The sequence below is a fragment of the Bactrocera tryoni genome, chromosome 3, assembly GCF_016617805.1.
Source record: "Bactrocera tryoni isolate S06 chromosome 3, CSIRO_BtryS06_freeze2, whole genome shotgun sequence".
Lineage (NCBI taxonomy): Eukaryota > Metazoa > Arthropoda > Insecta > Diptera > Tephritidae > Bactrocera > Bactrocera tryoni.
Window position 1 is genome coordinate 41,076,016 of NC_052501.1, and position 23,767 is coordinate 41,099,782.

Here is a 23,767-nt window from a genome sequence, read left to right on the forward strand (position 1 = left end):
ACACATTGGCAAGGCTATGATTATTTTCCATAAATACTAGCCAATTTACCTGGTTTATAGAAGGTATGACTGTCGATATGCTTCCACTCTAGTCTAGTAAATACTGGATAGCTTAAAGCAAAGATAAATAAGACAACTTGCGTACTCAAAATTATTTAGACTCAACATATGAGTACCAACAGCACAGCGTACAATGATTCCCATCAATAAGTAAATCAATAGATCTCTTACGTTTACTCTGGGTCTGGCAGTTTTCGCTTCCGCATGTGTGCTTGTTGATAACCAAAACTCAGGTCAGCTGAGGGAAAAACCGAACAAAATATTTAAGAAATTTTATTAACTACCTTCCCACTTACACTTACCCACTTTTTGTAGATGCAGTTTAAATGACTTCAATTTTCAATCATTTGGAACTTATAAGTGATATTTCCGAAATTTGGAAGCAGCGAGTGCGTCGAATAATCTAGAAATCCAACTAATTTTATAATTCTACATCTAGAAACAGTATAGCAGCAACTTTGAAGCTGCGTCGAGTTCATCTTATATAACGTAGAAAGTATTTTTTTTTTTTGAATTCAATTTATTATTTACTCCAATTATAATATATTTCTTCTTGTAGCGTCTCGACTAGCTCTAATTTCTCTGCGACAATTTATATTCATTATAAATTGACAAAAGGAATTTCTATATCTCTAACTTCAGCGTCGATGGTAGCATTGATCTTTTGACGAACCAGGTTTCTTTCATTGATTGACTGAGGGATGGAGGCCATTAAAACGCGTTTAGTTTTTCTCATATATTTCCAAATCCCGTTTGACTGTCCGGTTGACTTTCTAACTTTCTCCTATCACTTATCAAAAGCTTTCTAATCGACTATTCAGTTAATTTCTTAAAAAATGTAGATCCGCTCAAAAACTCCGGGCCTGGGGCCAATAAAGCTGTACTTCGAAATGCATCTACATCTACCTTCATTGCGGATACCTCTGCTTAGAAGAGGATTGGGACAATGACCATTAAATCGATTACAACTTTGCCATACCTATTTATGGCGAATACACTTTGAACCAAAAGGATCTTACAACATCATTAGAAGGGAACGCAAATAGCTTCCTTCTCAACCAAATATATGTTGCTTACTTTCCCCGTCACAAGTTCAGATCTGAAATTCTGTGTTATTTTTAACTGCATCGTTTCAGGCCGAGTCTAGCATACACTATCCGATATAATCGCTCAGGCCTTTAACAAAAATAAGAAGATCACGAATTCCTTGGAGACCGTGGGTTGTATTTGAAATTGTATATGAATAGCTGGATCATTGACCATATTTGTTAAAGTTAGCTGGAATCAGAAGTATCCGCTGAATAATAGGCCTACATATTGAAAGACTTAAGTAATCATTGCATTATTTGCACTTTATTGCTTTCAGAAAAATTGTTTAAAACTAGAAAAGGTATAACTGTTGACCATAATATTTGGTAAAATCCAACCCAGACGAAAAGCTTTTCATAACTTCACCAAAACCACACCAACATACGGTTCAGCCACATACTTGCTTGGGTCAATGATAATGCTGAAAATATATAATGAGATGAAAGGAGTTACTTATGCACTTAAGAGTGTCTTTATTCTATTTTCTAAACAACGCACTGTGTCACTTTCCCCCGTACTCACCCGTCATGATAACCCGACTGCATTGACGAAGTAATCACCTCCGCCTTAGAACCCATATCGAAGTACTCATTGATATTCAAACTTTGCTTGTTGCCGCCCAGATTGAGCACAATCACAAACATGTCGTCACCCGATGCCTCGCTGCAGAGAAAAGCACAAAAAAGCGAGAATTAATACCGAAGCAAAAATTAGCAACAAATCGCAATTATACATTGAAGCTCGGCAGCAATCAGTGCTTCTTCAGTAGCATCATCATGAAGTGCATTATGCAATGAGCGCGTATGAGTGGCGCCACTTGAGTGCATTCTGAGTGCGCTAAACAACTAATATTATATCTAGTGCAAACTTTCCACTCACCGTGAGTAGATGATAATGTCGTTGCCGATTGCTTTTATCTTTAATGCGCCATCTTGTAGCGAGCGCATTTGGCGTAGGCGAATTAATTTCATAAATAACTGTAAATGACTTTTGGGTGCACGCAATTGAGCTAAAGCATTATTTGTACGATAATTACTGGCGACAGGCAACCAAGTGCGCGCGCCGGACGAGAAGCCTACAAACGAGAGAGAGATAGAGAGTAAATAAGTTCGAATATTTGGAAAAATCATGAATTAGAGAAGTCAAATTTGAAATATTATAAACATTTAGCTTTCTGAGCTTACCCACCTGCATTCTTCGTTGCATCCCACTGATAGGGTGTACGGCAGGGATCGCGCGAATAACTCTCATAGTTGCTAGGGTTTGCATTGCAGCCTTGCGGGTCAACAGTTTGCTCCCAGGTGACCTTACCATCTGTCATGGCCAACTCTTCGCCCTAAAAAATAAATAAAAAATTCATCAATTTTGTATCAAATATTTTGAAGTGCCTTTCTCAATGCTTTTTCATAAAATCAGAATTGTTAGTGACGATTTCAAGGATTTTTCGAGAATGTGTAGACTCACTATCAGAGCATAAAGTCTCATTGGCGAAAGTTCCGTATAAAAATGAGGCTAATATACTTCGTAGAACTAGAAGACTTTTTTAACTTTTTAGCTTCAAAAAGCTCCGATAAGGAAGTGAGGTTAAAGAGGCTGAAATTGAATGACTAAAGTGAAAAATTTTTGTTTATGAAAATTAGTTGGCTAATAGTTTTAGTAGTAACTGAAAAATATAATAAAACCTAGACAGTTTCTCTCCAATTTCATTAGATTTTGCAACAACAAAATGTCATAAATGCGCAAACAAATTAACCAGTTATTAAAATATATTACACAATGCCAGCACTAAACCGACAAACCTGTAAAAATTACTAAGTATCAGCAATACATACATTGTAGGTCACCGCATTTCCCGGCAAGGTCTGTAGCATGATGGTAAACAAGTCCGCACGTTGTACGCCCAAACGCGTAGAATACCTCGGATTATCGTGATTACCCAATACCCAATTGGCCTGTACGCCCAACGGCATCCGTGTCATCCATTGCAGAATATAATCCACAGCTTGTGGCGCCGTGGAATCATTCTTCAAATTTCGCATAAGGTAAAAATTGAAAGGCACCATGGAACCATTTCGCTGGCCATCACCGTAATACAACATTAAATTATCCAGACTCGTATAGGCCTCAGTTAAGAGTACAATCGATTCGCCACCTTTCTCCTTACGGTATTGTTCTACGAGTTCGCGCCATTGATACACCATCTCTATAGATTCCGGTTGATCTTGTGTGTAGATGTGTTTCAAGTGACATTCGTCGTCAGGATCTGGACAAACGCTTACATTATCAATTACAGGCTCATCAGGGTAGCTACCATTCGCATATGGTTCTTTCTCAAACATGAATGGGATAGCGTCAATGCGAAATCCCGAAATACCAGTATCCAACCAATAGCGCATCACCTCTTTCATTTTGGCCACAACCAATGGATTGCGGAAATTCAAATCTGCCTGTTTGATGGAGAACTGATGTAAATAATATTGTTGGCGCTTGTCGTTCCACTGCCAGGCGCTGTAACGGAATGCGCTGATCCAATTGCTCGGCGGCTGACGTTTACCGTTTGCATCCACAGTGCCATTCGACCAAACGTAAAAGTCTTCGTAGCCTGGTTCACGATTCACCGACTTCACAAACCATTCGCACTCGTCACTCGTATGATTCGGCACAAAATCAAGTATTATACGAATGCCAACTTGTTTGGCGCGAGCTACAAGCGCCTTGAAATCCTCCATTGTGCCATATTCGGGGTGTATGGCATAGAAATCGGAGATGTCGTAACCAAAGTCAACCATGGGAGATTTGAAAATCGGCGAAAGCCAAGCGGCGGTGAAACCAATATCTTTAAGGTACTGCAATTTTTGTGTTACGCCTGGAAATTGTAGCAAGGAAAATTTATAGAAATTAATTTCCATATTACTTTTTAGTTTTGAGTTGTTTATAAATATAAATAAAGTACTTAAAGAAAAGCTTATTTTTTATTTTTGATACAGAGGCCGAGATGCGAACACTGCGGTAAGAACTGGTTCTTTATGGATGGCGAGATTTTTAAAAAAATTCCCCTTAAACGCATTTGAATTTTATTGAATATTTGGACTTAACTTCAAAAACTATCCCAAGTTCTTGAAAAACCTAGTTATAAAGTTTTTTTATTCAGTATAAAACATGACGAACTTTAGTACTAAAATATACTCAACCAACTAACGGTGGCTTTTATCCAAAGGATTTTTGTGGAATATCCGTAGCTTTATAGCCACATATTTGCCCCCATCAAACATTTGTGAAATTTCCAAAAAAAAAAACGCGGGTCTACATAGGCTTAGATAGAAATATAGTGCCGGTTACCTCCAAGTTGGTGCATCCTGTTTAACGCTAAATGACCAGTAGCCTTCACAGCCTTTAAGCTCCTGAACGACTTTAGCTTTAAATTAGATTATGAATAGGGTACTCAGATCTGTCCCGGATGGTAGTACTGCTCCTAGAGCGAGGAAATTGTCGCTGTCGAAATTCAGTGGCAAAACCAATACCCCAGCAGGAATTTTTACATCAGGCCATTCTATGAGCAATAAGCCGGTGAAAACCAACCGGCAAATCGTAGAACGCTACGGTGAGGAGAGAAGTCCGTCGGCCTTCTCAGCAAATCCAAGGGTGCAATAAGCTATGGATCGGGTGGTCCTTAGGATACTCCCGACGGAATTCTGGGGGCGGTTCGTCAATTGACAACTCCGTCATTAGCCTTGAACAGCTGTTTGATTAGGTGCGGGTCGAGCACGACGTGGCCGTTGAAATAGCACTTCTGAAGGACGGTCTGAAATAAGACCTCCGCCAATTTACTGCTTCTTCGAAAACAAGTCGAAGCCGATGACGTACTGATCCAGGAACCATGGCTGTGAATTGAGAATGAATAGTCATAAACAAATTTGCAAATAGGACCAGAGTTTGTATGATGGACCGAAATGAAATAACTGTATTTGTTTCACCTAATTTCAGCAGTGCTGATATGGTTACGGCAAAACTGTAGTGCGACGATGGAGATTTCTGACTTATCTCTGCCGCACGACAATGATGCCTTCCACCTTCCTTATTGTTGGAGAAGACCTTAGCTGAAGCATCACGAAGATGAACCGGCATCATCATTGGTTCTGACGCTAACTTGCAGCATTCAATCTGGTGCAGCTCGGACAATAATAACGGGGATGAGTTGCTTTTTTAATTTCGATGTTAGTGAAAACCTGTTCATTTATAATAGAAGATACTCTCCTACATTCGTGACTAAAGGTAGCAAGGAGGTTCTTGACCTCGAACGGAATTGCTCCACTGATGTTAAACTGAAAGATTTTTGACGATCGCTCTTTCTCTTATCATAGATATATCGGGTTCAGTCTAGTCAAAAAATGTCCGCCGAAAGAGTCTTTTAGAAATCCTAGGAATACAAACTGGGAAATGTATCGCAAGAGGCTCCGACGAATTCTCCCTCGCGCGCCGGGATTAACCTCATTGGTCACCACCAACACGGTGACGGATGGGTCGAAGTCTTCAGCTCTGTATGTAAAACTGCACTGGAGATCTCCTGTTCACTGAAAACATCTAATGGCTGAAAGAAGCCTCACTGTTGAACTATAGAACTTTCGGAAATCAGAGTATCATTCTATAAAGGCAAAGAGGACTTCATGAAAAAGTTTCTGCGAAAAAGTTGAGAGCTGTCATCAGTCCTCTAGGTTCAGCCGTATTCTCACAAAGAAGCCTAAGCAGTGAAGACACACTTTGGAACTCCTGATGTTCACTTCCCGAGCAATACGTTCTATGGAGGCAGCCTTTTTCGACCTTTTGGATGGATGGCATCATACCAGCGCAGCTGCAGCAGGCTATTAAAGTTTCATGCAACTGGTTGGTAAATGTCTATGCAAACTGCATAAAACTGGGTTACATACACGAAACGGCCAATGACATCAGGCTCATCAGCATCTCCACCTTTTTTTTAAAAACTTTGGAGAGAATGACAGATTGGTATATAAGGAGGCGCATTCCAAGGGATAATTTATTAAGAGCGCAACATGCTTATTGTAAAGGCAAGCCAGTGAATACGGCCCTGCATACATCGTGTCATTAGGACTAAGGAATTTGTTACGGGGACATTTCCTGATATTGAGGGAGCTTTCAATAGCGTCCTTCGGGAAGTAGTCGAAACTGCTCTAGGCGATCTAGGGGTTGATTGAAACGAATGGGCCATCGTACGTTCTCGACGAAATGTCAATAGAGGAACTCTACAAGGAGGAGTTCTCTCTCCTCTTCTATAGATCCTGGTGGTTAAAGACCTATTTAAAAGACTTGAGGATCGTGGCTGCCGGGTGATTGCTTACGCAGACGATGTAGCTCTTATGTCGAGTTCTTGAGTCCGTGTAGGAGTTGACGCAGGGGTTTGTCAGTGTCGTAACAAATTGGCCAGTTGGAAGTGGTACCGCAGCCGCGAATAGGAGACATCCGTCTGCAACCGATGGACACAGTGAAATATCTAGGGCTTATGATGAATAATGGAATCCGAATATCGAAAAGAAAGCAAAAAGGTAGGGTCTCTCACCGAAAGCTCTACGACACCATAGTCAAGCCCATTATGTTCTATGGAAAGTGGAGGGCTCTAGAAAAGCCCTTGCAGAGAAACTCGAGACCGTTCAACAGGTTGCGCTCATCAGCATGTGTGGTGCACTAAAGTTCTCTCCAATCATGACACTCAACGCCATCTTGGACATAATGCCAACCGAAATCTGGCGGCTCCATATACCGACGAGGAAGTTGTGGGTGGGAAGAAGCCATTGGAGGAGTAGGGCAGCTTCTTTACGGATGGGTCAAAGCTTGGGGGTAAGGTTGGTGGAGGGATTTCCTGTCAAGAGCTTTCTAACAACTTTAGAGAATTGCCCATCCACGCAGATAGCAGGGTGGCGGTACTAGCCTTGAACTCATTAATCTCGGCATCAACAGCATAGAGTATCTTTGTGATAAAACTGGTAAGGGTACAAGACCACAGGGGAATCGCAGGAAATTGTAAAGCTGAGGAGCTAGCAAAGAAATCCACCGTATAAACGCTATCGGTAGAATGGGAGGGAGTCGATGCTCCCGTATTATCTTGTGTTCTACTACTTGAGAGTTTGGTCACAAAATCCATTTGGCCCTAGATCGATAGCAAAAAATATAGTTATCTCTTCGACCATTGACGTACATGCTGTAAGGCTGGGAATTTTACCAAACGCTATCTGCAGAAACTGTATGGAAGAAGATCAAGGAAGAAACAACTCAACACTTCCTTCTAGGCTGTCCCGTGTGGCGTAAATGTAAATAAAACGCATGTATGGCTTCACAAAGGACTACATTTATCAGTCCACTTGCGATCTTTCTAGAACAGCCATCTAACCTATCCTAGGCTTAGTTAGGTACACATTTGTTTCGAATGCAAAAGGGTTCTAAGCGAATCTATTACCGAACGAGGTTTCAACTGGTTTCTAAAATGTCAATCGGTTTTGAGAGGATTAACTTTTGAAAAAGTTTTCTGTCCCAACCCATATACTGAACCAAATTTTGTCATCGATTCTTTTTCTGTTTTTCAAAATTCACTTTCTACAAAATCCGTTGGGGTATTGTTCCTAAAAAATATTTACCATTTAAATCACCGATACCATCACCATCGCTATCTTTAAACGAACGCGGATATATTTGATAGTAGTTAGCGTTTTCCCACCATTCCTTGGAGCGTACAAGGTTTGAGCGAAACCCGAACAGGGCAGCCGCGGCCAGTAAAACCCGACACACATGCATCATTAACCGTGTGACCATACGACTTTTAATATTTTTTCAAACAGCGAAAATTTACTCCAAAAAAATTAACCGGGGAATATGAAACACAAAAACTTCGTTCAACCGCGGCGAATCGCAACTGAATTCTAAATTAGAACTCCATACGATATTTATAGGCCGCTTCTGATTTGATCTGATTTGGTTACACTCAAAAAAACAATTGCACTTAAGTGACGTTATTAAGACATGATATGGGTCACCTGACAAAAAAGGTGTTAATTAAGCAATTAATTAGATTTATGTTAAAGTGTATGTAAATGAATATTACACAATGCATTCCGTGATGGACTATTTTAGTTTTATGGCTTAATCGTTTTGTAATCGCGGCCAATTAGCTAATTCGAACTTTTTGACTTGCTAAATAAATCACTTCAGTTTGAGAGTCTATGCGGCAGTTAATTATATAAATATAGATGTTAACCTATATTTATGAGTTATTAAGCCGAGTGCCTGCCTCACTAAATCATTAACTTAGTCGGTTTGTATAGAAGCGAGTCGCGCCATCGAGTTGAAACCACATACCGTAACTGAAATAAAAGTGGCTGGTGCTCTCTTTTTGTTAGCACTTTTTTCTATAGTACTCGCCTACCCAGTACTCAGATGGTATTTTGTTGGATCCTTCTGTAATGACTCTCTTTATGGTCTCTAACAGTTTCAAGACAGCTGCCGATTCAAATACGAATGAATAACGAAAGGTGAACCACCCACCCAGCGCTGATTTATTACAACGGATGAAGCATTACACTTCGTCGTACACCTGAGCCCAATCGGCTGTCCAATAAGTCCACTAGTTGTTATGCAAAGCGGCTGAAATCAAAACATCCGAACGATTATGGTCAGTATTTTTTGGAATTCCCGAGGAATTATTTCCATGAATTAAGTTGAAAAATTTTGCGGTGCGTTATTTGGGACCAAAGTTTTACAAAATTGATAAACCAAACACTCCCAGTCTAAACTGTAATCAGATTTTGAGCGATTTATGATGGCATATATATAGCTCTTACAATATCACTTTTATAACTGACTCTAAGAAAAGTTCACAAAAAGGCAAGAACTTGGTTAGTATCTGCTTAATCGGGGAGTTCCAACCTAGTTCGCACCAAGTTCTCAGGCACCGGTACTACTCAACATTTCACAAGCCCGCATATATTTTATGGCCTTCATAGCGATCTGAGACTGCTCTGAGAGGATCCACTAAAACTTCCTCAACTAAGAGAAAGATATGCGTTAACAGATATTTGCTTAAAGCATCCATATAGAGGATATATCAACTTGTTCGGTCGATTATTTGGAACTTTTCATTCGGTTTTTTTATTAAATTATTAACTCCTTAATTTTTAATAAGTTTTGCTACATGAATCATCGATTAAGATTGAGTTCAATAAAGTCCAGTGCAATCGAACTAAAAATTATGGACAAGGGTAATCTAATAACGATGGAGGTACCTGCAAGTATACAAGTGTTTCTGGAGCCAAAAAGCTTCTCATAAAATCTTTCGCAAACGGCTTAAAATTTGTAGGAAAAGCTGTAATCGAGATTTGCCCAGCTGTATAATATGTATATGTTAGAGAAACAATTGATCATATGCTAATATAATAACAAAACATTTTACTATATAAACGACCATTCATTTAATAAGCAAATTAACCGCTCAGTGTAACTGTAAATTTCCATTTACAAAAATTATGTTTTGTGCTCAAAAAGTGTCGGTAGTTCACTAACTTCAAAAAAAACGTCCGTCACCAGTAGTTATCGGCTCAAGTATGTAATTACTTACACACACTCCATAGCGCCCACACACACACGCACACACATGAATGCATACAATTGCATAATTGTGTTTTTGTGACGAATTTGGTTTGCATCAATTTTGTTTCCGTTTAATTAACGTGCGAAAATTCGTCGCTCGCCGGAGTGTTGATTAATCGTAATTTTCATTATTTGCTTAGCAATTACACCGTTTAATTGGACATGTGAGAGCGCCCATTTACGTTCGCACAAAACACAGCAAAACAACGGCCGAATTTGTCATTAAGCACATATGTACATATGCGCGCGTGTGTGTGTAGCCATAAAGAGCAAATGATGTGTTGATCGCAGTGAGTAGTCAATGTCTTGATAAGCATCTCCAGCGCGTTCGTTGTCACATTGTGACGTCTCAATGGGCATTAAAGTAGCGACACAAATATCAGATACAAATCCACTAAATTTAATTAAACAATTATTTTCTGCTTACTCCGCCTTGCAGTGAAGTACGAAGTTGTTGGGAATATCACACAAATAGATTCGGATAGAGTCAAGAAACAAGAATTTAAGCTTCCCAGTTTCCTGATGCATTTCTATTACAAACAAACTTATTATTAAATATCAGCAGAAAGTTAAATGCCTGACTGGGATTTTTCATCGGTTCACTGACTTAAATATTTAATAGGATTTCTTATATTTTGAATAATAATAAATAATATTTCAAAGAAAACTTCATGGCATTTGAATCTGAACATCAAGTTCCTGAAAAATGTGTTGCGAAATATCTGAAAGCCAAATTCCGAAATACTGTCGATTTTTATTTATTTTATTCATAGATATGTATGTATGTACATATATTACATACATATGTATAAATAAAAAGGCGACTAAAAAACTACGAAGTCATATAACAACAAAGTTCTCGCAATGACAAACATAGCTTATCCCGAAGCCAAATTTCTACTGAACTAACAACAAAGAAATCATGAATTCCGTTAATTTCGGGTGAGCCATCGCCAACCACGCGGCAGCAAGGCAAGTCAACGTGCTTGCTGCAATCATTTTGCGTATTTTTCTTAAAAATGTTCGTGTTTGTTGTAAGTAATGCTGTAGCAAGCCGAACGGATGTATTTGAGAGCCAAAGTAATCCAATTGAGCTACTTCTTATCGAAAGATTTCCACATAAGGGAATAATTGTTAATAAAATGTCTTATTTTTACCGTTAAAACTAGTAAGATTTTAGATTTGATTAATCATTATTCGAACATAATTTTCAAAGCGTAAAAAGAAGTTGAGCTTTTTAAATTTTTCTACTTCTTCTTAATTGGCGTAGACACCGCTTACGCGATTATAGCCGAGTTAACAACAGCGCGCCAGTCGTTTCCAGGTCCTTCTCCACTTAGTCCTTCCAACGGAGTGGAGGTCTTCCTCTTCCTCTGCTTCCCCCGGCGGGTACTGCGTCGAATACTTTCAGAGCTGGAGTGTTTTCATCCATTCGGACAACATGACCTAGCCAGCGTAGCCGCTGTCTTTTAATTCGCTGAACTATGTCAATGTCGTCGTATATCTCGTACAGCTCATCGTTCCATCGAATGTGATATTTCCCGTGGCCAATGCGCAAAGGACAAAAAATCTTTCGCAAAACTTTTCTCTCGAAAACTCGCAACGTCGACTCATCAGTTGTTGACATCGCCCAAGCCTCTGCACCATATAGCAGGACCGGAATTATGAGCGACTTATAGAGTTTAGCTTTTGTTCGTCGAGAGAGGACTTTACTTTTCAAATGACTACTCAGTCCGAAGTAGCACCTGTCGGCAAGAGCAATCCCGCGTTGGATTTCCAGGCTGGCGTTGTTAGTGGTGTTTATGCTGGTTCCCAAATATACGAAACTAACTACAACTTCAAAATTATGACTGTCAACAGTGACGTGAGAGCCAAGTGGCGAGTGCGACGACTGTTTAATTGATGACAGGAGATATTTCGTCTTTCCCTCGTTCACTGCCAGACCCATTTTATGTGCTTCCTTGTCCAGCCTGGAGAAAGCAGAACTAACGGCGCGGGTGTTGAGGCCGATGATATCAATATCATCAGCATACGCCAGCAGCTGTACACTCTAATAAAAGATGGTACCTTCTCTACTAAGTTCTGCAGCTCGAACTATTTTCTCCAGAAGCAGGTTGAAAAAGTCACACGATAGGGAATCGCCTTGTCTGAAACCTCGTTTGGTATCGAACGGCTCGGAGAGGTCCTTTCCGATCCTGACGGAGCGTTTCGTGTTGCTCAACGTCAGTTTACACAGCCCTACTAGTTTTGCGGGGATACCAAATTCAGACATCGCGGCATAGAGGCAGTTCCTTTTCGTGCTGTCGAAAGCAGCTTTGAAATCGACGAAGAAGTGGTGTGTGTCGATTCTCCTTTCACGGGTCTTTTCCAAGATTTGGCGCATGGTGAATATCTGGTCGGTTGTTTATTTGCCCGGTCTAAAGCCACACTGATAAGGTCCAATCAGTTTGTTGACGGTGGGCTTTAATCTTTCACACAATACGCTCGATAGAACCTTATATGCGATGTTGAGGAGGCTAATCCCACGGTAGTTGGCGCAGATTGTGGGGTCTCCTTTTTTATGGATTGGGCATCGCACACTTAAATTCCAATTGTTGGGCATGCTTTCGTGCGACCATATTTTACAAAGAAGCTGATGAATGCGCCTTATCAGGTCTTTGCCGCCGTGTTTGAATAGCTCGGCCGGCAATCCATCGGCCCCCGCCGCCTTTTTGTTCTTCAGGCGGGTAATTGCTATTCGAACTTCTTCATGGTCGGGCAATGGATGTCATCGATAGGGGAATCGGGTTCGCTTTCTCTTTGCGTTGTGCGTTCACTGCCATTCAGCAGGCTGGAGAAGTGTTCCCTCCATAATTTAAGTATACTCTGAGCATCGGTGACTAGATCACCTTTGGGGGTTCTACAAGAGTATGCTCCGGTTTTGAAACCTTCTGTAAGCCGCCGCAGTTTTTCATAGAATTTTCGAGCATTACCCCTGTCGGCCAGCTTATCAAGCTCTTCGTACTCACGCATTTCGGCCTCTTCCTTTTTCTGTCTGCAAATGCGTCTCGCTTCCCTCTTCAACTCTCGGTATCTATCCCATCCTGCACGTGTTGTGGTCGATCGTAACGTTGCGAGTTAGGCAGTTTGTTTTCTCTCCTCTGCGACACGGCACTCCTCGTCGTACCAGCTGTTCTTTTGCACTTTCCGAAAACCAATGGTTATGGTTGCAGCTGTACGTAAGGAGTTTCAAATGCCTTCCCACAGTTCCCTTATACCGAGTTGTTGACGAGTGCTCTCAGAGCGCAGGAGTGCTAGCCTAGTAGAAAATCGTTCGGCTGTCTGTTGTGATTGCAGCTTCTCGACGTCGAACCTTGTGTTTGTTGACGTGCGTTTTTTGCTGCACAGAGGCGGGTGCGAATCTTGGCTGCAACAAGATAGTAGTCCGAGTCGATGTTAGGACCTCGGAGCGTACGTACGTCTAGAACACTGGATACTTGTCTTCCGTCTATCACAACATGATCAATCTGGCTGGTGGCTTGTCGATCCGGAGACAGCCACGTAGCTGGATGTATATTTTTCTGCTAGTAATCTAGTACTACAGATAACCATATTTCGGGACCCGGCGAAGTCAATCAGCCTCAACAGATTTGTGGATGTTTCGTCGTGGAGGCTGAATTTACCGACCGTAGTGCCAAATATACCTTATTTGCCTACCCTGGCGTTAAAGTCGCCAAGCACGATTTTGACATCGTGGCGGGGCAGCTCTCATAAGCGCGCTCCAAATGCTCATAGAAGGCATCTTTGCTCACATCGTCCTTCTCTTTCTTCGGGGCGTGGGCGCAAATCAGCGATATGTTGAAGAACATCGCTTTGATGCGGATTGTGGCTAGACGTTCATTCACCGGTGTGAATGATAGTAGTCGGCGACGGAATCTCTCTCCCACCACGAATCCCACACCAAACTTGCGCTCCTTTATATGGCCACTGTAGTAAATGCCACAAGGACCTACACGTCTCTGTCCTTGTCCCGTCCATCGCATTTCTTGGACGGCAGTGCTGTCAGCCTTTATTTTCCCGAGGACATCAACCAGCTGTGCAGCGGCACCTTCCCAATTAAGGGACGGGACGTTCCAGGTGCATGCCCTAATATCATTGTTCTTATTTCGTTTGCCATGGTCGTCATCAAAAGGGGGGTTTCTCTTCCGAGGCTGTTGGTAGTTTTTTATTGGGGTGGGCTTTTTACGTGGCGGGTCCCAAACCCAGCGCACAACCCTATGGGAATGTTTCGCCTTCTCACTTTAGCTCGCCTTCGAACGGATGTTCTTAGGCTACCCAGAGGATACTTGGTCAAAGACCGGAAGTAGTGAGCTGCTTGAGCCATGTGTAAAAGAATCGTTTCTGGCCACTCCCAAGTGAATGGCGATCAGAGAACTTTCCTCACTTGCGCGAACTTCTACACATGACTCAATCCTCCTACTAATAATTACTGAGCTTGAGAATAAAATTCACACTATTACATTACCAAAAATGATTTTTGAATCCCTTAATTTTAGATAAAACAGGAATTAAAAAAAATAACTAATATTGAAAGAATTAACGTAGCAATGTCAGATCTCGTTGTTGATTCAGAATTTAAAATTCCACAAAATATAATATAATAATAGTATATAGTATATTAGATATCAAAAAATACAAAATATTGGAAAGTTATTCACAGCATACATGTATCTTAAAAAAGTGAAAATTATTGTTTAAAATTAAATATTAAAATATATTTGTTATTGCTTTTAAAAGCTATTCTGCATACTAAAGAAAATTAATTTAAATATTAGAAGACAAGTTAATTATTGCTTCATTTGCACTTTATTGCTTTCAGAAAAATTATTTAAAACTAGAAAAGGTAAAACTAATAATAATAATCTACATCTACATATGTATGTACACTCAGTCCTTTTTTTACGCGAATTTCTCACTTTAACGCGATTGCTTTTTTCGTTTTTTGATTGGTCTTAAACTTGCAGCAGAATTGGAAAATTATTTTGTAGCAAATGATACTGATGCCGAACGTGCACGAATTTTTCAAAAAGAATTGAGTGTCTGCATGTTAAGATATAAAGAACTACATCGGAATTTATTGGGTCCAAAAAGAAGCATTCAAACAAAATTAACTGAATTTATGGTGCAAACTCAGTCGGAGACGCTAAGTCAATCAGAACATCATTCCATAGTTCTTACTATTGATTCTGATACATATTCTTCATTCCATAGTTCTTACTATCAGTGCCGGCCATCAAAATAAGCGGATAAAAATAATTTAAACTACGGATAATGACCGTGATAAAACAGCATTCAACGGTTTTTTCAATAAATCTACCTATTTTCTATTTTCTTCTCTTTTATACATGGTTTTTGTTTTGTATTTTTTATTTTGTTATGAATGAATAAATCATAAGTCTGAAATTTGAAACTTATTGTATTGTTTTTGAATATTTTTTGCGCGAATATTTTGTTATACGCGTTATTTTTTTATATTCGGATCCAATTTGTCAGTTAATAATGGAAAACTAACCATTTTTACGCGATTAGTGGCAGAACCGAAAATCGCGTAAAAAAAGGACTGAGTGTATATAAATAAGAATGAATCGCCAAAATGTATGTATGTACGCTCATAACTTTCATACGACTGAACCAAATTTGATAATTTTTTTTAAATGTTCGTTGAGGTTCAAGGATGATTTTTACGGAGAGAAAAATTCGAATAACAGCCCTTTTCTTTTTCCCATACAAACGAATGAATGTTTGTTTGTTAGTAGCGATCTTGATGAAATTTTCAGAGGTTGTTCGTTGTGGATCAGGGAAGGTTTAGAAATAAAAATACCTTATACTTTTCATGAAGAAAAGTCGGAAAGCTGGATAATTCCTAAACGTACAAATTTTTTTTTCAATTTTTGTTTGTTTTGTTTTTCAATATTTTGATTTGTAAATTATTTGAATCGTTCAATTTCGGTCGCTTGCTTTTTTATTCCGGCTATTCAAAAGAAAAAATTATGGAAAATTATTCAGTGAAAACCTTACGTGTGTTTCTTACAAAGAGGTCAATTGCAGATTGAACTTTGTTACAAAACCACGAAGAGGTCACCCTAATATCGGTCGGCGTTTTTTTTTTTGCCATCAACATATGGCAGCCCAAGGCAAGGCAAGGCAAGAAGTACTTCCAGGATGCGGTGACAAACGTGCGGAATTATGGATCGCGGTCAATCAGCAAGCGATCGTCACGATGTCACAACATGACTTTTCAAACAACAGTTACGATGTTTGATTGACTTTATCTTGAAGCAACGTATATGGGGTGTTGTTGGATGCTAAATGTACTTTGGTGGGTGGCAAAAGAGAGGTTTTCCGCATTCTTCTTTGGATGATGGTTACACCAGATCAAATTGATGAAATCATTTCTGCGGAAATTACTGATGTAGAGAAAGATTCAGTATCATACGAAGTGGTGGAAACCAATATGGTTCATCTTTTCGGTTTGTATGTCTGACAATAAATGCATGAAACACTATCCACGCGCTTTCCTTTCGGAAACACAAACTGGAAATGATGGATATCAACTCTATCGGCGTCGCTCACCAGATAACAGAACATTCAGCAATCAGCTTACAAGAGTTAATATCGAAGTTGACAACACATGGATGGTACAGTTTGGTGAAACAGATAAAACACGTTTGTAAGTACGTCACCAAAGGAAGCAACATGGCGATTATTGGTCTTGAAGGATACGGTCGATACGTGAACTGCAATAAGGCGCTTTGTAGGATATTTACTTTTGCAATTCATGAACGTTTTCCGACTGTTGTGCGTCTCGCAGTTAATTTGGAGAATGGTCAAAGAGTATATTTCAACCCAAAGAATACAGTTCAGCCAGTGGAAACACCGCCAGCAACAAAATTAACATTGACGAGTTTTTTCTCAACTTTCGTCAGTGGTCCGTTTGCGAGAACATTGCTCTATTCGGTATTACCTTGATGTTATACATGAAATGCATCGTCAAAGAAATAGTTGCGCAGAAACAAGGCCAACCAGTAGATGGACATCCAGGTGTGTTCTCAACTAATGCATTAGGACGAATTTACATAATCCACCCGAAAAACGACGATTGCTTCTACCTTCGGTTGCCATTGATTAATGTACGCGGTTCAACTTTATTTGAATCATTGCTTACTGTGAATGGTACGGTGTGTGCAAGGTTTGGAGAAGTAAGCCAGCAATTACAATTGCTGGAACACGTTAATTACTGGAATGAAAATGAAGTTCGCACACTTTTCGCGATAATCATTTCGACATATCCGCCTTTAAATTCGCGTCTAAAAATTGGAAATGGATAAATTACGGTGGTTCTATATCAATTCCATCTTCCCTTTATCACATCATGCAAGATGAACTCATCACAAATCTTCGGACATTGGCCAAATTATCGTAACTACGATTCCTTAAGTGCACGCGCAATGTTAACTGACAAAAAAACCGATGTTGTTGACTTAAACTGGAAGATTCAAAGTCAAATTCCGGGAAAATTGCGCTCATACAAATCGATCGATCGACTTGACAATGAAGACAGCGCCGTGAATTATCCAGTGGTATTTCTAAATTCTTTGGACAGGCTTGGTATGCCACCGCATCATTTGCGTCTCAAAGTAGGATCGGTCGTTATTATGTTTCGTAATCTTCATGCTACGAAACTGTGTAATGGAACCCGACTGATTGTGACGCACCTATCGAATACAAGGTGCAGAATGTTTGATTCTACGAATTCCTTCGAGTTCTAACGATTTCCCATTTCAGTTCAAACGTATTCTGTTTCTAGTGAAAATTGCATTTAAGATGATAATCAACAGGACACAAGGATAGTCGCATAGTGAGTGTCATAAATTTGGAAATGTTATGTTTTTCACACGGCCGTGGCGTGCTCACGAGTTGGAAAACCATATTTTCTGTACATCGGAACAGAAACAAAAAAATGTTGTTTATCAAGCTGCGTTACATTGAAAAAAAAAAACAAAAACACATAATTTCACGCAGGACAATGGCTCATCACTAGTCCCCTAATGGGGTCAGCTAGTATTTGATAAAATCCAATACAGATAAAGAACTTTTCATAACTTCACCAAAACGCCACCAACATACGTTTCAGCCACATACTTGCTTGGGTCAATGATAACACTGAAAATATATAATGAGATGAGTTTTTTATACACTTAAGAGTGTCTTTATCCGATTTTCTAAACAACACAACTGCTAATCCCACAAAAGCAGATTCACAAAACTGAGTCGCTTTCCCCCGTACTCACCCGTCGTGATAACCCGACTGCATTGATGAAGTAACCACCTCTGCCTTGGGACCCATATCGAAGTACTCATTGATATTCAAACTCTGCTTGTTGCCGCGCAGATTGAGCACAATCATAAACATGTCGTCACCCGATGCCTCGCTGCAGAGTAAAGCGCAAAAAAACGAGAATGAATACCGCAGCAAAAATGAGCAATAAATTGCAATCGAACTTAGAGGCACGGCAGCGCTCAATGCTTCTTCAGTGGCACCACCATAAAGTGCATTATGCAATGAGTGCGTATGAGTGGCACCACTTGAGTGTATTCTGAGTGCGCTAAGCAACTAATGTCAAGTTTTTAGCGACAGATATGCTTACTGCAGTATATATTTGTAGCTATTCTGCATGCAAACTTTCCACTCACCGTGAGTAGATGATAATGTCGTTGCCGATTGCTTTTATCTTTAATGCGCCATCTTGTACCGAGCGCCTTTGGCGTAGGCGAATTAATTTCATAAATAACTGTAAATGACTTTTGGACCCACGCAATTGAGCCAAGGCATTATTTGTGCGATAATTACTGGCGACAGGCAGCCAAGTAAGTGCGCCGGACGAGAAGCCTTCAAAGGAGAGAGAAATGGAGAATATAATAAATGAGTCCAAATATTTGGATAAATCATAAATTAAAGCGGTCACATTTTGAATTTTGAATGTTAACAACATTGAACTTTCTGAACTTACCCACCTGCATTCTTCGTCGAATCCCACTAATAGGGTGTGCGGCAGGCATCGCGCGAATAACTTTCATAATTGCTGCGATTTGCATTGCAGCCTTGCGGATCGACAGTTTGCTCCCAGCTAACTTTACCATTTGTCATGGCCAACTCTTTACCCTAAGAAGATAATAAAAAATTAATTAATTTTGTCTTCAGATTTTTGAAGTGCTCTTCTCAATTCTTTTTCACGAAATCAGAATTATCAGTGAAGATTTCCAGGGTTCTTTGAGAATTTTTTAGACTCATTATCGGAGAATATAGGTCATGATCGTGAACAAGTCAGCACGTTGTACGCCCAAACGCGTAGAATACCTTGGATTATCGTGATTACCCAACACTCAATTGGCATGTACGCCCAACGGCATCCGTGTCATCCATTGCTGAATGTAATCCACATTCTTCAAATTTCGCATAAGGTAAAAATTGAAAGGCACCATGGAACCATTTCGCTGGCCATCACCGTAATACAACATTAAATTATCCAGACTCGTATAGGCCTCAGTTAAGAGTACAATTGATTCGCCACCTTTCTCCTTACGGTATTGTTCTACGAGTTCGCGCCATTGATACACCATCTCTATAGATTCCGGTTGATCTTGTGTGTAGATGTGTTTCAAGTGACACTCGTCGTCAGGATCTGGACAGACGCTTACATTATCAATTACAGGCTCATCAGGGTAGCTACCATTCGCATATGGTTCTTTCTCAAACATGAATGGGATAGCGTCAATGCGAAATCCCGAAATACCAGTATCCAACCAATAGCGCATCACCTCTTTCATTTTGGCCACAACCAATGGATTGCGGAAATTCAAATCTGCCTGTTTGATGGAGAACTGATGTAAATAATATTGTTGGCGCTTGTCGTTCCACTGCCAGGCGCTGTAACGGAATGCGCTGATCCAATTGCTCGGCGGCTGACGTTTACCATTTGCATCCACAGTGCCATTAGACCAGACGTAAAAGTCTTCGTAGCCCGGTTCACGATTCACCGTCTTCACAAACCATTCGCACTCGTTACTCGTATGATTCGGCACAAAGTCAAGTATTATACAAATGCCAACTTGTTTGGCGCGTGCGACAAGAGCTTTGAAATCCACCATTGTGCCATATGGCATAGAAATCGGAGATGTTATAACCAAAGTCAACGGCGGTGAAACCAATTTCTGTGAGGTACTGCAACTTCTGTGTTACGCCTGGGAATTGTGGACGGGGGAAGTTAAAGAATTAGATTTCCATAAGTTGTCACTTCTATTATTCTGGCTAAATAAGTAGCCGAATTGATTGTAATGCCTTAAATCATATTTTCCATTTACTGGAACTGGCGTTAGATTTCTTTGATGGCAATATATTGACTCTTTTGTGTAATTGTCAGTTCGGTATCCTTAGTGAGGATACTTTACTTCCACATCTTTTTAAATCAATTATTGAAATCTAGAAATATATGTAGTTGGATGATATTATGCCACATGACTTTCTGTGGCCTCCAGAACGATACTTCTTCCAGTGTCTCATACAGTGGGACCTTCTAATGCTTCAACCAAACCATTGCCTTGATAATGCAGATCCGCACCTTCCCGGTTCACCGCATGCTTCGCTTAAGCATTGATGGTTCAGAAGCACTCTTCCGTTTTTAAGATTTTAACTCTGCGATGGCTTCATTTTCACTATCTAGCAACCGGTCCACCTCATCTTCCGTCAGGTTGACCTGCTTACGAGCCAGTTACATAATACCGCCTTGTGCCGCGCTTTGTCTTCAGCACCCCTTACTCAGTTTGTCCTTGTTTCTTATCAGAGTTGAAACCCTTAGGCATCTTACTTTTTATGTTAGTAACCACTGCGGTGTATTTGTATGAATAGCTTAAAGAAAATTCAATATTTCATTTTAAGCTATCGAATCCTCGATTTTTAACTTGAAAGAAAGCTATTTGTGAGTATATTTAATTAATTTTTTTTCTTTACTTCTTTTTAAATAAGTTTAAAATTCAGCCGTCTCCCCAATAGCAACCGGGTACCCCACAATGAAAAGCAAACAATAATATCTATAAATGCATACAATTGGCATGGCAAGATCCTGTTACTATTTTGCTTCCGGATTTATCTTTTAGAATCACTGGACCAGTATTTACCACGACTGTTTCTGTCAGTGCATGGCCTAAAATGTTTTCAATGGCAATCTTTGTTGAGAAGTACCGCATTACTTGTGGATTCGCCGTGCGTTGTTCAATCATCGGCAATGCTAATTCTTCGCTTAGATTACGCATAAATTGACGACGTTCTGTTATTCCTTTGGCAATCGTTTTATAAGTTTCATAATAAATTAATATGATGCAAGCGAAGAAATATCTAACATGTTGAAGAAAATTGCCGTTGGCCATCTCGAATATCGTTGTTGACTTGTGTACCTGCGGACCAATTGGTCCATTGTGTCAACGCCAGCTTTATATTTATTATAAAAATTTATAACTTCTGGCTTTTGTTTAGCGTCATCACCAACTTATGTATCTGATTGCATTGTCGAAAACAGAATGACAGCTTTATTTTTTAGGGACGGTTTTACCGTTCCAACAATGGTAATATTACACGATAACAAATGTTTAGCAACGGGTAAAGTAGTAAAGAAGTTATCCATCCCGATGTTTCTACAACTACATACTTCGGAACGGAGCCGCCAATTCTTTCACTACTCTTTCACCCTGATTTTTTTATCGAATGTTTACTGTTTTACCAGTGTACATAAATCCTTGCAAAGGATATGCGTTTTCCGCATCACAATCCCGCCATATCTTTATACCATACTTAACTGGTTTCGATGGTATATATTGAGTAAATCCAGTACGGCCACGGTATGGATAAAGTTGTTCATCAGTTGTCAAGTTTGGGGTTGGTTTGTACATTTGAGCTAAATTGGAATTCAACATTGTCCCCACATCACGAATTAGAAGTGCTTTGTCTTCCTTTTTCACGTTAGCTTCGAGTATTACTGTCGTCGTATTTTAGAAAACGGAGAGTATTATGGAATCTCGACAATCCCATCGTCGCGCGATACAGCGGATAAGAATTGGAATACCACATATACAAAGTGTAATCTGTTCCATACTTCGATGATAATTGGAGTTTTGCTCCAAACTGTTTTATCCTTCGTACTAAAACTCCCAGATGGTTCTTGAGCTCGTCCTAAAATAATAATAATGATATAAATTAATTATTTAAGAACAAAAACTTTTATTTCAATCATTGCTAATAACAAATACTTTACTAACTTCAGGCTCAGCATTTTTTATTTCATTGTCGGTTGCACTTAACCTAATGAATTAATTATTATATTATAAAAGTCGTTAATAATTGTATTACACAAAATTGTAATTAAAACATTTAACATATGTAAAATATTTGTAAAGTTTATTTATCTAGCATAGTCAGCTCTCGATAGTTGTTCCATAGCTTTATTTTTCACTGCTAAGAGAACATCATAAATAATACCCGTCTGATCCAACCAAGAATCTAATACGTACTAAAAACTACTTGACTATAGTGCGCAATAAAAACCAAAGAAATAACCTTGAGTTTTTTGTCTCCAATGGCATCTGAGCGGCCGACTACCTGTAGTGCCTCATATAGGTTTCAGATGTCATTCTCAATACTACGTTGTTATTATTATTTATTTTTCTTTAAATTGTTACTATCTAATAATATTTCCATTAAAAAATATTTAGAAATTTTTTTAACAAAATATATAAATATTTTAATACTCAAGTTTATGCCCGGTTACCCGGTTGCTAACCACATTCCTCGACTACACTCGCGCGGTGAATACAGCTAAGAGGAGTTTTTGTCGATCAAAGAAAAATAAAAGTTCATAATCAAGTAGCATAATTTTGATAGTGTAGTGAAGAAATTTCAAAGACTGATATAAATGCTCACGCACTTTCAATCTCTACAAAAATATTGTCGCCAGTTTAATAGTCAGCAACATCACGCCATCAATGCAATTCACGGAATAACTGTTAAACACGTCTGCTTTGTGACGCATAAAATCTGACTGCCGCCAATGCTACTATGTATGGTATGGTACACTTAATCTACATATTTTCTTAGGCGTCGCAAGCAACAATTTTAAGCGCAGAGATGCATGCACTGACAATGGTTGCGCTGAAGAGCGACTATGGATGGGTGGTGTGTCTTGATTTGAAGAATAAAACTGCTTGCGGGATGGCGGAAAAAATTATATCTGATCACACAGTAATAAAGGGTAATCCATTTCGAGGTTTCCCTACTTCTTTGGCATTTATTTTTTCAAGATTATATTTTTCAAATATTTGTCGTGGCTACGTCTCAGATGATGCATCTGTTGAGTGCAATTTTCGACTGGTAACTAACGAATGACCTGCGTAATGTTTTGCTTCAAGGCCTGAATCGAAGCGGGATTATCCGCATAGACTTTAGACTTCACTTCTCCCCACAGGAAAGAGTAACAGTTTACAGCACGATCTTGGTGGCTAACAAACCGGTTCCTCAAACCATACTAAGTCGTTTGTTTTCTGGATGATGTGGCAGTTCTTGAATCTTTCCTGGTTGCTCTTTGTTCCAAATGCGAAGTTTTGCTTGTTTACATACTCATTGAGCCAGAAATGTCCCGAACAAAATTTGGTCTTCTTGGAACTTTTCAAGAGCCCATAGAGTGAAGCGATATGGTTTGAAAAGATCGAGTGGTTTCAGTTATTGCACAAAGCTGTTTTTTGTACGCTTTCAATTTAAGATTTCGACGATAAATGCGCCAAATCGTTCTATATGTCAGTCCGAGTTGCTGCGAATCGCGCCGAATCGACTCTGCACGCTTTTCGTGTACACTCTCAGCTACGGCTGTTATATTTTCTTCACTGG

At 39.6% G+C, this 23,767-nt stretch overlaps 1 protein-coding gene and 1 pseudogene across 1 annotated transcript; both read right to left on the bottom strand.

The window, feature by feature from the left end:
- Positions 1–1,391: 1,391 nt before the first annotated feature.
- On the bottom strand, positions 1,392–8,050 carry LOC120772335 (maltase A1-like). The gene is made up of 6 exons (XM_040100879.1): positions 7,794–8,050; positions 2,982–4,015; positions 2,338–2,485; positions 2,029–2,224; positions 1,672–1,812; positions 1,392–1,570 (listed from the first exon to the last, which is right to left on the bottom strand). Exons 1-6 carry the CDS (start codon positions 7,966–7,968, stop codon positions 1,504–1,506), a joined length of 1,761 nt encoding a protein of 586 aa, XP_039956813.1. The 5' UTR covers positions 7,969–8,050; the 3' UTR covers positions 1,392–1,503.
- A 9,883-nt stretch (positions 8,051–17,933) lies between these two features.
- Positions 17,934–21,804, bottom strand: LOC120770173 (annotated as a pseudogene).
- Between the last annotated feature and the right edge of the window lie 1,963 nt (positions 21,805–23,767).

Coding starts and splice junctions, on each gene's coding strand:
- LOC120772335 (XM_040100879.1), bottom strand. CDS start 7,968: ATGGTCACACGGTTAATGATGCATGTGTGTCGGGTTTTACTGGCCGCG. Junction 4,016..7,793: donor TGGTATCGGTGATTTAAATG/GTAAATATTTTT, acceptor TACAATTTCCAG/GCGTAACACAAAAATTGCAG. Junction 2,225..2,337: donor GGATGCAACGAAGAATGCAG/GTGGGTAAGCTC, acceptor TCTCGTTTGTAG/GCTTCTCGTCCGGCGCGCGC.